Genomic DNA, 12,916 nt, shown 5'->3' with positions numbered 1-12,916 from the left:
AAGGCAGGTTAGGCAACATGCTCAACACTTGCAATGAGATGATATATGACAAAATCTACATTTACAAATAGCATGAAAGTGGTAAATCACAATATGGTACAACAATAGCAACCATACTTTCCGTCATTCAGTCCCACATCTCTATTTATAGTAAAATCACAGTGTTGAGTAACTTGGAAAATTACCATGATACACTGAAAGCACATCACAAGTGAGCTCACATTGAGCAGCAGTTAGTAAGAGTGATATGAGCAACAAGAGCAGTAGCAGAAACATGCTGCTCACACTGTGGATCCACCTATTCCCAAACACCACCCAGCGATGCAACGCTCCTGTAATTAATGTGACATCATTCTGGTGGTGTCATTCAGAAGGTTCAGCACAGGTCCCAGAGTTCATGGACATGGACAGAGAAGTACTCAGACACAGAAGAATTTTCAGAAAATCAACACCAAACACCAAGAGTACATGAATCATACCACAAAGCAAAGCAACTTCATGTTCTGCCTTTTTCTGTCTGGGAAGGAGAAAAACTGATTATATCTCCATGATTTTTGTCCATTGGCTCAAAACTGATATGTAAGTCTCTATAATTCAGTGTAATATTCACTGTTTTATTCTGTTCTACTCTTTTTTTCAGGTATTGTTGTCAGCATATTAATTGTTTTACTCTGTTGTTTTATTGTAAAGTATATATTTGTCATTTTGGTAAGAATAGTGAAAAATTTCAAACTCTATATTATCACTAACAATGTTGACATACAATAATAGTCTACTGCAGTAAATAGCTGGTGTTATTTCATTGTCACATTATTTTAAACAGTGGTGGAAGAAGCATTCAGATCCTATACTTAAGGAAATAGTTTGACATTTTGCGAAATTCGCTTATTCACTTGATTGCTGAGATGAGAAGGCCGATACCACTCAGAAACCCTTCAGTCAAATATGGAACTACAGCCAGCAGCATGTTAGCCTAGCTTAGCGTAAAGACAGGAACAAGGAAAACAGCTAGCCTTGCTCTGTCTGAAGGCAACAAAATCTGCCTACCAGCACCTCTCCCCTCCCAGTCCCATCCAAGGCATGTAGGAGAACCTACGGTGGCCATGAAATTCATGAAAAACGTGAAAGGCCCTCTCTAGAGTCAGTGTTTGGTTTGACTGTTCTGGGCTACTGTAGAAACATGGTGGTGCGACATGGCAGCCTCCGTGGAAGAGGACCCGTTCCCTATGTAGATATAAAGGGTTCATTCTAAGGTAACGAAAACGCAATTCTTATTTTCAGGTGATTATACACTAATTAAAACATACTTATGAATATTATATTCCATTTCTGCCAAGTCCATTCTGCTAGATATCACTAAATCTTACACACTGGTCCTTTAAACTCAAGTATTAACACGTTATATACATTGTTTGTTTAAACCTGCAGTGTGAAACTTCTACATATAAATGAACATCTGTTACATTCAAGCCCTTGCCAAATGAGTTCCCACAATGCTGATTAAGCCTATCAATGGCAGGTAAATCTCTCTGTATTTCACAGTATACAGAGTTTTTAATCTGGTGTCGGATTTGACATTCCTGTGCTGGCTGGATGAATGCAGTCTGACTTCTGCTGGCCGAGCGGCTAACTTCCAGTTAGCTCTCTGCTAATTTGAATGGGGAGAAAACAATTTGGTCGTGTGGCTCTTCTAAATGGATCAAATTCTCAATTTATCCACCATTTTACAGCTGCAACAGTGGCAACAGAGTAGGCTACGGTGGAGCCAGTGACATAAGCATGTGGAGACAGTGTTGTTGTAATTACTCTCACTGCTAGAAGGGGTAGACAAAAGTCCTGCACTGCACTTTAATCTGTACAAAAATTGAAATGTCAAAACAACAATCAGGCAAACTCCAGGAAACACATAACCCCCATAAAACCACAATGTGTCATTTTTATAGATATAATGTATTAATTAATGAGTTTCAGAGATGCTGGAAGACAGATTTTATTCCATTTGTACCAAACCAGGCTAGTTGTTCCCATTTATTTCAGTCTTTTTGCTAGCTGCTGCCAGCAGCTCATATTTAGTGTACAGATGTGAGAGTGGTAACAATCCTCTCATCTATCTCTTAGCAAGAAAGCAAATAAACATTTGTCCTAAAAATGTCAACCTATCCCTTTAAAATAGCATAAAGTGAGGAACTAAAGTGACTAACTAAAAAGACTAAAAAAGAGCTAGTGTATAAAAATAAATGTACTTATTTATGTGCACTGATTTTAAAGCTGATGACATTTTTGAGGGTGACCAGAATGCAGTGAAAAGTTTAGATTTGAAATATTTTGTGTAATACATGTCATACATATGATTTTTGTTTGAGTCGTATAAACACCTACTCACTAAATGTGTAAGCATTACATTTCAGTGGCAAGTATATTACAGTTCACTGCCTAAAGTCATGTTATATAAGATGGTCAACTGTCCATTTCACACATTTGTTGGGTGAAAAAAATAATTTAATACTTTCTCTATTGAAATTAGTAATGCAGTGGGAGTCTATCTGTTAAATCTCTCGGTAACTGCTGAAAAAAAAGGAACCATGATCTTCTGCTTTTCTGTTCCAGCAAGTTAGATAATATCCCTCACTGTCACTCTCTGTGCAGATGTTCTCAGTGTTGATAAGAAAAGTCAAAGTCACTCTTGTGGACAGCTTTTACCAGTCGTTCAAGCTCTGTTTCTGCAAAACTGATTTCACAATGATGAGCAACTGTCCAGTCATCTGTCAGCGGCAGTGGTCAGCGGTTATTAAAGGTTCACCCTGTGGGCGGAGGGTGTGGTGGGCAGATGAAGGGGTAATACTACTTGTGCATTTGTCCGCTCTAAATGATCACTTCCTGAGGGGATCCTGAGTTTGAGTTTTTGTCATGTGTATTTGATCCTTTGCTTTTAGTCACCCGTACTGTTGTAATGCTGATGCAACCGCTTGATCCACTGGTTGTTTTGTGTGTTGCACACTCATATTTTCATCCTCAAAGTCACAAAATAGAAATGAAAGACGATGACTTGGTGAGGTTATGGTGGATTGAAATGACTTGCAGAAAGTCACACGTCAACAAATGTGCTTGCAGGCACACCACAGATAAGAACACACTCTTGTCTTTCCTGCCTTTTTTTTCTCACAGTTGATTACATTTATTTCCATTTGCATACAGACACATTGTGACGGTTTGGATAGAAGAGTACTCACAATGCTCATAAGTTTCATAAAGACAAAAGAGAGGTAGTAACTCTGTAGTATCTCTTGTAGTAGGTGATTTGTTCATTTCTAACAGGGGAAATGGCCCAATGGGAGGGTTAGGGTAAGAGTTAGTTAAATAACTACCTAACCTGAGAACTGCAGGATTATCATATAAACCTATCCTAATTCTTGATACTATAATTGTGATTACTAACAGCAGTGTGTCTCTATGATCCTCTCTACACGTTGCTACTTGTCACTTTGATCATGATGGTGTTGAAGTGACACTACTCTATGGAGTATATCAGCTATAGTATAGAATTGAGTATTTATAGTATAAAGTTTTGAGAATATTATAGGTCCCAGAAGAAACTGACAGATGGGTTGGACTGAGAGAAAAAGGCGCGATAACAAATCTGTCTGCTACTTGATCGCCACGGACAGCGCCATGGATTTATCAATACACAGCAAAGTTAGGCCACTGATATTTCAGAGCCATGGTCAGGGCCATAGATTCTAACTTGTATAAACCTCATTCAAACCTTAGTCTAGTCAAGCAGACTAGACTAACATATTCAACTAAACAACCCCTCTGCTCCTGCACTCTCTCTGCTACTAGGGGATGGAGAAGGGGGATGGCAGGTTAACAAGGAGGATGCATTTTGGTCATTTTGCTATCAAACCCCTTCCCCCTAAAATTGCCTACTGGGCGTAAGGATTGCATATACAGTAGCAGTCAAAAGTTTGGACACACCTTCCCATTCCATTGAATGAGAAAATACGTCCAAACTTTTGACCTGTACCTTTGACCTGTATTAATTTGTCAACACAATTCCAACATTCACACAATTTTCAGTGTTTGAATACTATGATACTATGTATGTAATGTACAATTTAAGTTATTTGTCCTGGATGACGTAAAGCAGGAAATACCCAAGTATATGATACACACTGAGTTCAGCGAAACCAAATCAGTTCTGCTGAAACCTTGAATTGAGTTCTGCTAACATTAACACTCGGCAGATTATGTGAGTTTCTGTGTGAAAGCCCAGCCTTTTTTTTTTTTTTTTTCACCCGACATGTGACCAGTGTTTTACACCCTATGCAGAAACCAACAGAGTGATGTTTTTCGTGTGAAAATATGTCCGTCACATTTCAGAGCCTCAGCTAAAAGAAACTTTAGCAGTGCAGAAATGACAGAGGAATTTGGTTCAGTTAGGAGATATTTTTTTACAAGAATAAACAATAATTTTATAGCTGAGTTTAGGCATTTGTTTGCAGTTGAAAAGGAGAGGAAAAGCTATGAAACTAGATTAAAAACATCTGACAGGAAACAAATAAATGCATAGAAATACAAATAAACCACAGGCTTGACTGTGTCTGCTGAACTATGACCTTTAAACACAATGACCAGGAAGTACTGAGCAGCTTTCCTCACATCCACACACCAACGTTCCCAATGAGATTCTTAGTATGAGAGGGGAAATTTACAACCAGAAACGGGCTGGTTGCAAACAAGGAGGAGCTGCTGATCACAGTGATGGATGAGGGAGGTGATTTGTGGACTGTTTATAGCATAAATCCAACTGAGTTTCTATTCAGTGTTTCTTCCGTTTTTCACACTTTCAAGGTTTTTCTTTTTTTCAGAATCATCAGAGTACATGATCACACAGCAATAGTCAGAATTAAACCAGAATTATCATCCTAATAAGTAAATCTTTGACATCAATCAAATCAATGTACAAGTCAACAGGCACAAACTACCTGACCTGACTGCAGAGCGGCAAGATTTGAGGTGAGAACACGCTAGAAAAAAACAGTCGTTTGTGAAACTCTTGTGTGAAAGAAGAACTGTCTTGTGGTCAGTAGCGTCCAGTAAATCATATTCATTGTGTTCACGCTCGGCTCCTATCTGAGGGCTGCAGTTGGTCCCAGCTGAGAGCTCGATGAGATTCAGGCCGGCCACTCCCAGGCGGGGGTTGCATGCGGTTGAACCCGAGGAAAAGGACTAAAATCAGATTGTAGCTGCAGGGTAAGCGACGGAGATAGTTTAAAAGAGAGAGGAGGGGGTGTCACCCTGTGGTTAGGGCTTCTGGAGCCAAAGGAACCTGTGAGGGGATGAGATAGCATGATGTGGTTTTCATTGAGATGCCACAGCAGTGTGGAGGAGCAGAGGTAAACGCTCTGACTGCTAGCGCCTGGACTAAACAAAGACATAAGCCAGGGAAAGTCAGTTTAGCCACAATAGGCTATTGTGGCATGAATCCATTTCACGTAGTATATTGAGTAAAATCAGCTTCACATGATCATGCACTGCAACTTTCTTTGGTCTGAATTTCTGGAAATGGTAAAACTTCAGAAACATCAACTGAATGACTTTTTAAACACTTGAGATGTGTTTATTTTCATCTGCTGCTTTAGTTTCACTTGTTAACAGTTTTACTCCTGGAGGTTGTAGAAGTCTAACCTTTTGCACTCAATTGACTTAAAGTGAAACTATGTGAGTTTTGAGTGAACAAATAACACATTTTTTTCTCTGACTAATGAAGATTTAAATTCACGAGCAATTAAATGCAGCTCTGCTCAAGTCAATACACTTGCTTCTATAGGCTCACATTGTCTGATATGACCAGTAGCTTATGGATGGTAATGTTAGTTAACTTTAGCTTGATAGCAACAGACTTTACTGAGTCAGTCCACTAACTTGACCATTTTCCCTGCTGGTACAACTTTTATGTTATGCTTTGGCAATTATGTGTTCACATAGCCACAGAGGCCACTGCTCAGGAAAAGTTGTATAGTCTAACTTTAAAGTGAACAGCAGCAAATCACAGTGTTGGGGAGTAGCTAACTACATGTGTTTCAATTACTAGTTTAACTACAATTTGCTGTAGTTGGGTAGTGGTTTAACTACATTCACATCTCAGTAGCTTTTTCAGTAGTTATCTACTTCATGGTCATGTAGTTTAGGTAGTTAATTACAAACTACGTATTCATAGTATTCTCATGATGTTTTTGCCATACAATATGGCACAATATGGCACAGCTCACTGGCCACAGTTAACATTTAATGACAATCACCTCCTGTTTGATTAAAATCACCTGTGGTTTGTGACCAAGATGTCTGTGATCAAATACTGTGAAATTTAGTTTTTCCTGGTTCCACCTCAAGGATTGTTCCCTATCCTCTCCTTAAAAAACATCCTCAGGCGGCCTAGTTCCTAAATCAAACACACTTACACAGTTGTTCCTCTGTGTAATAATATGAGATTGAGATTCCAGACTCAGATTTGTATGTGGTTCGGATGTAGTCGAACCAATTTTTGAAAGTGGTTTCAGTTTGATAAGCTAAATGTATTTGAGAGTAGTTAAGATGTAGATGAACTACTTTTCATTGTGAAGTAGCTAGTAGTTTGATAAACTATAGTTTGAACTGGCAAATCAAGACAACGTTGTGTGAAGCTGCTGTGCACTCTGCTCTTCTTGTAAGTATTCACATACATGCGGTGTCAAAGCTGCAGCCTCTGGTATATTTTAAACTACGAGGAGTCCCTACAGTTTCTCTCTGTCCTCACGAGGGTCAAAAGGGGGCTTCGAGGTTGAGCTTGAGAAAATAACCTCATGGCTCACCAGCACAAGTCTTTATTTAACCTTGCGACTGTGATCTGCACCTTTGACAAGGTACACTGCTGCAAAAAGCAAAGCAAAAATACAAGAACAACCCCCCATCACCCACCCACCCACGCACACACACACACACACTTTCTCCCCCTGTGATCACTGCAACTGGGCTTCTATTTCAATCACATACTTGCTGTAAGACTTAAAGAACAAGAATCAAGGCCTGTGGGGGTAGAGATGAAAAGGGGGAGGCAAGAGTTAAAGACTGTGGCAGCACTGATAGCGTCTTCTCGACTTCGTTTGGTTTCCTGTTCTGAGTCAGTGTCTAACCCTGAGTTTGAACGCTGTCACATCAACACTGTCCTTCTCTCACTTCAGGTTTTTTTTCCTTACAAGAATAATCAGCAGCTGAACGTCAAACAGAGCTTATTTATGATAATCTAGATAAAAATATTAATTCGTATCTGATTGAATCTCTTTTATGGGATGTGACGGAGCAATCATGTGCTAGACAAAATGTTGCATGTGGCTGCATCTGCAGTTTACTGTTTGTTGAGCAAATTTTGAGATAAACTTTAAAATTTTAACTTTTGAACTTGAAATTCTGTTACTTTTTTTTTTGCAAAACTAGTGTCTGATGATTTGTGTTGCTCATACTGTGTGAAAAATCATTTCTGTCTGCTCAGGAGGAGAGGTGGGAATTTGTTCTTAAAAATTGTAGCATTGTCACATTTTATGGACTGATTTCTCTTTTTGATCTAATTCAGAAACCAAAATGGATATCAGGACCTCTAAAGAAAGTGACATGACATGAGAGAAATGTCAATCACAGATATAAAATATGTTCTGAAATAAAAATGAGTCACTAAAATGTAACATTTTGTATTTATATCTACAAACAAATATATATTTAAATTAGTGGGAACGCCAAAGAACGTAACATAACTGATTTATTTTTGTCCAATGCAAATGTCTTTTGGTCCCAGTGGACCACTTTATCAAAGCATGAATCAGTGTTTTTGTTTGACTGCCATGGATGACTAACCTGAAAATTAATTTCTGAGAGAGGGAGGGAGGGAGATATAGAGTAAGAGGGTGTGTGTGTGTGTGTGTGAAAGAGAGAGGAAGAGTGAATAAGTTTCAGTGTGAAGAGCAGAGGTGCTTGTGGTGGCTCTCTGCATTTTGTGACTGATATTTTGACACTAAGTTTGGACAGAGGTCAGGACTGCGTCGTTGTCTGAGCTGCAGTATCAGTGCTGTGTGAGTATGGGACATGTGTTTCAGCTTCATGCCTCGGCTATCTGCGCTTTGCTTGCAGGTATTTAACTTGTTGCAGCTGCAACAAACAACCTCGGTTCCCACATGGGACACGAATCGATACCGCTTTGCTTTGGTCCGACCTTGAACGGAGCATAAATCTTCGCTATGATTTGCATTTGAGACCGACAGATTTCTACCTGAGATCTCTTCCTATATATGCTGATTTCAATGCCTCCCGTTGTTATTATTTGTATCTTATCCTGCAGTTCTTTCAGTGGACAGACTAATTAGGCTGTGTATGGGCTGGGAGGGAGGGGGTTTTAATGATGTAAAACAATAAGGCTGAAGTCAGTAAGCAGAGTCTCTGTAAGGGATACCTCTGCTCCTCCACCAGCAGGCTGTTGTGCAGAGCGGCCGTGCGCGTCTCATTAACAGGATCACTTTACAACCAGTCAAACAAATAGGTCATTATCCATCACAGCCTGGCCGGCCTGCATCGGCCATCCACAAAAAAACACACATTTTATGTCTAATCACATTCAGGTTAAAAAGTTAACAGCCTGTTTGTGAATCATACGGTTTGATGAGACTCCAAAAAGACCCAATATTTGAATGAAATGATAGTTTAGATCAGCAATCTCAACAAATGCAATCTCGAGTTTAATTTTATTTAATTTCTTGCAGTGTTCAAAAGTATTTTCAGCTGTGGACGCCACTTGAAATGGATGTATAATAGGGGAAAAAAACCTCAAAACAAAAACAAATAGGAATTTCAGGATTATTGTAATCTTTTTTTGTTTAAAAACAGTCAAATTAACATAGTTAATTAATATCACTAACCTACTATGATATTAATTTAGATCATAAATGTTTAGTCTAAGTCAACAGAAAACATCCCTGTATGAAAATGTAAACTTTATCTTCTTTGATTCCGACACATTTAAAGCTATAAGTTCAGCACATACATTATGTTCTCTCCAATCCCATAAACGCTATCTACCGAGAGCCTTCGGGGGGGACGGTGGTCCTGCTTTTGGCCACCTGCCACGCGACACCTGGTAAACGATACAATCACTCTGCGCATGCGTAATAGCCTGCCAAAAATCCCAACGCCGTCTCGCCTGTCAACCAATAGTGTTCCAATCTGTCCAGAGATAAACTCAGAGCGGCGTGGAGCGGAGTGAAGTGGAGGATTTCAGACCTGAGCAGCCCCGACTGTCTGAAGAAGAGTAAGGAAACATGCCGAGGTCTTTCCTGGTGAAGAGTAAACGGGCCCACAGCTACCACCAGCCCCGGTACCCGGACGATGACTACAACAGACTGGACACTATTCTGGCTCACGTGTGCGCAGGTAGGTCCATATATGCGTAATTACGCATGAAAATGATTAAAAATATGAGAGATTCGCCTCATGGAAATTATTCATATCTTATTTTCCTCATTAAAAAACAGATTCAATGTCTTCTGTTATACAAATGGACACCAGTTGCACAGTCAGTCAGTTTGATTGCTCTCCATTGCTGTTATTAGAGAGTAAATCTCAGGTGGAGTTTGAGACCAGCTCGGAGCCACAGGAGGATGTGAGCGCTGGCGCTGACAGGCTGTCCCCCGGGTCCCGGCTGCTGTCTCCGGGATCGCTGTCCTCCAGCTCACCGCTGAGCTGCGGGGGCAGCGTGTGTGACCGATCCTCCGACTGTGATTTCTGGCGTCCCCCGTCCCCCTCCTCCTCACCAGGTCTGCTTACATTTATTTTCATCAAGACTTCTGCTACTACTGTTGTTTCAGAGGCGAAAAAGGGGCTGTGACGAAGAACCGCAAAGTGTTTTTTGAACTGTTAGGGTGGCATGATTAGGCAGGTGTTTTGTTCTGCTGCCATAAATCTATATATAAACTGTGAGTTGTCAAACTTTTAAACTTCTGAGCCTCAATTAGTGGCTAATTAATAACTTGAAAACAATCCGGTTATGGTTTTATTATTATTATGGAATACAAAAAAATCAGAGACCTTTTTAATGAAAATAACTAATGCAGGGATATATGGGTTTAATGAACACTCACACTATATTTTCAGTCGTTTCTTTTGTCATTTGACTATGACGCACGTCATGTAGCCATTTCCAGTTAAGCCTTATGCAATTTCCAAATCATAAAATTCATCCTGAGTAAGAATATCCGCTCACACTCATCTAAATTCATTTCCAGATTCAGAGAAATGCTCCACTCCCGCAGCGGAGGACGGTCACCACTTCAACACCCCGCTCTTTCCTTATTCCTGGACATCATACTCCGGCTCTGAGCTGAGGCACCTGGTTCAGGGGACATACCACCATCACCACCGCCACCACCATCTGCAGGGCCACAGGGAATCTCACTCCCCCGTCAGCCTCTACGAGGCACAGGACAGCGGCACAGAGCCTCTTTACGCGCAGCGCGGCCCCACGACAGGATGCTACCAGGATTATTCTTCAACGGCTCACCAAATCTGCAGGATGCAGGACGCAGACAAGCTATATCTGGATGTAAAGCAGAAGCCCCGCGGGTCGGAAATCAAGACTGAGAGAGATTTCGTCTGCTCTAGCCTCGAGGCAAATGGTTCATACAAGTGCATTAAATGTTGCAAGGTACGTCTGTATTTAATTAGTCAGTAAAAGAACAGCAGCAGTTATTGTTTAGACTAATATTCAGATTACATATACTTACTGATGTTTCATGAGGGATCAGGATACAACATCTTGGCAATTATTTTTATGTGTTCAAATTTAATCCAATTGTAATTTTAACCATAAAACAGTGACTGGTCATGTCATATTTGTGGATAATCTTCCTCGGATTATAAAAACAGTATATTTTTCCTCACCATGGTTTTGAAATTCAGTGTTATCTGTATATTTTTTTCTAAAGGTGTTCTCCACACCTCACGGTTTGGAGGTTCATGTGCGGCGGTCGCACAGCGGGACGCGGCCTTTTGAGTGCGGGGTCTGCGGAAAAACTTTCGGACACGCAGTGAGCCTGGATCAGCACAGGGCGGTCCATTCACCGGTACCTCAAATTACTGCCATAAGAATGTAAAGGCCTCTGGGCCCACATCCTGGCTGTAGGGCCACATCTAATATGTTGAGGCCTTCCACACTGACAATTGACATTTCTTACAGGAGAGAAGCTTCAGCTGTAAAATCTGCGGGAAAAGCTTCAAGCGCTCCTCCACGTTGTCCACGCACCTGCTCATCCACTCGGACACGCGGCCTTATCCGTGCCAGTACTGCGGCAAGAGGTTCCACCAAAAATCAGACATGAAAAAACACACTTTCATCCACACAGGTGAGACACTGTAGAAACCGAAAGTCATCGTAAAATGCAAAACAAACAAAAAAACAAAACAAAACATGGCACTAGAAATCTCGCCGTGCGTAACGCGTAAAAACGACCCTTAACTGACATTTCCAACTGCGTGTTTTTTTTGTTGCTGCTGCAGGTGAGAAGCCGCACAAGTGCCAGGTGTGCGGGAAGGCCTTCAGTCAGAGCTCCAACCTCATCACACACAGCAGAAAACACACAGGATTCAAACCTTTCGGCTGCGACTTGTGTGGGAAAGGTTTTCAGAGGAAAGTGGACCTGAGGAGACACAAGGAGACGCAGCACGGACTGAAATGAGCAGACATCGATGCTTTAACATTAAATCCTGCACTTTTATCTACTATGAATGAACTGTGGATATAGTCTTGTTTTATTTTTATTTTATTTTATTTTATTTTATTGTTTGTTGAATTGGCATTTTCCTACTGTTGAATTTTAATAATTATTTAGCCTGAGATTCTGGTTGACTTTGAATAAAAGTTTATGAAGTGTGTTTTTACATATTATTGTTATTATTATTAAAAAGCTTAAACATTAACTTCCCAGGCTGAATATTTCCTAATCATGTCTGAAATCCTGCTGCGTCCTTAGTAGAAATACGCTTTTTTAATTTTGTCAATTTGTTAGATTTATAATCCGGGATTAAACATTAACTTTTGGAGCTCAGTTGTCAGTTTTTCAGTTAGGAATTAACTTCAATCTTTAAACATTTATTTTCTTATTAAAATGATAAGAAAATCTTTCTCATAATTTAGTTTTTTTTCTTTAGGTTTTTAATCCACAAAAGCACATTTAAACACTGAATACATTTTAAAAATCTTTCTCTATTACAGCCCACTGATTGACTGTACGTTGTTAAAAAGAGAAGCTGTGTTAAACCATGAAGGCCATCAATCACGTCCCCAATCTATGACAGGCTAAAGTTATATCTCCAGTATTAAACAGAAAAACGTTTTGTTGCATGCGCCACCTGGTCAAAACCAAATGCTTACACACGCACTGTCAACATACCCATATAACAAATTATATTATAGTGCCATAAACTTGCATGTGAAGGAAGTCACTTTTATGACTGCAAAAAGCTCCTTCAGCAGAGCAATAAGCAGCGTGTCCACATGGCGTTTTCACTGGGAAAACCTGGGTGTGATTTATTTGGCCCTGCAGAGGTTAAACATCCAGAGCTCTAAAACATCAAGGATCTGATTTGCACTTATCTCTCTGCAGATTGTGTACATAGAGCTGCTGAACAATATACACAGGAAAAGAGACTCCAGTACTACATCCTAGATCAGGCTGTGCTGACCAGGTCACTGTCATGTTTGGTTAAACTTTCAAGTGCATTATCTCAGAGGGAACTTTCAGTATAGTTAAGGCACCTTGTGCAGAAAGAAAATGACAAATATCACATATATGTACATGTGTTCATAAAAAAGACCGTTTAAAAAAAAAAAAATCAAACA

General features: G+C 40.1%; 1 protein-coding gene across 2 annotated transcripts; it reads left to right on the top strand.

Annotated features, from left to right (window-relative positions):
• The first annotated feature begins 4,706 nt into the window (after positions 1-4,706).
• gfi1aa (growth factor independent 1A transcription repressor a) lies at positions 4,707-12,117 on the top strand. Of its 2 annotated transcripts, none has more exons than XM_067605433.1 (7): positions 4,707-5,016; positions 9,255-9,453; positions 9,633-9,836; positions 10,305-10,723; positions 11,004-11,141; positions 11,255-11,420; positions 11,575-12,117. In XM_067605433.1, the coding sequence occupies exons 2-7, from the start codon at positions 9,342-9,344 to the stop codon at positions 11,751-11,753; spliced, it is 1,218 nt and encodes a 405-aa protein (XP_067461534.1). In that variant the 5' UTR covers positions 4,707-5,016; positions 9,255-9,341; the 3' UTR covers positions 11,754-12,117. The 2 variants fall into 2 exon arrangements, with proteins under 2 accessions (XP_067461534.1, XP_067461533.1); XM_067605432.1 differs by lacking the exon at positions 4,707-5,016 and adding an exon at positions 7,944-8,102.
• The last annotated feature ends 799 nt before the right edge of the window (positions 12,118-12,916 follow it).

This window comes from Thunnus thynnus, chromosome 12 (assembly GCF_963924715.1).
Source record: "Thunnus thynnus chromosome 12, fThuThy2.1, whole genome shotgun sequence".
Classification (NCBI taxonomy): domain Eukaryota; kingdom Metazoa; phylum Chordata; class Actinopteri; order Scombriformes; family Scombridae; genus Thunnus; species Thunnus thynnus.
This window is presented reverse-complemented; position numbering and strand designations above follow the sequence as displayed.

Bases quoted from the DNA above. Each gene is read 5' to 3' on its own strand.
- gfi1aa (XM_067605433.1), top strand. From the start codon at position 9,342: ATGCCGAGGTCTTTCCTGGTGAAGAGTAAACGGGCCCACAGCTACCAC. The intron at 11,142-11,254 runs GTACCTCAAATT...CATTTCTTACAG, and splicing joins ACAGGGCGGTCCATTCACCG to GAGAGAAGCTTCAGCTGTAA. The intron at 11,421-11,574 runs GTGAGACACTGT...TTGCTGCTGCAG, and splicing joins ACACACTTTCATCCACACAG to GTGAGAAGCCGCACAAGTGC.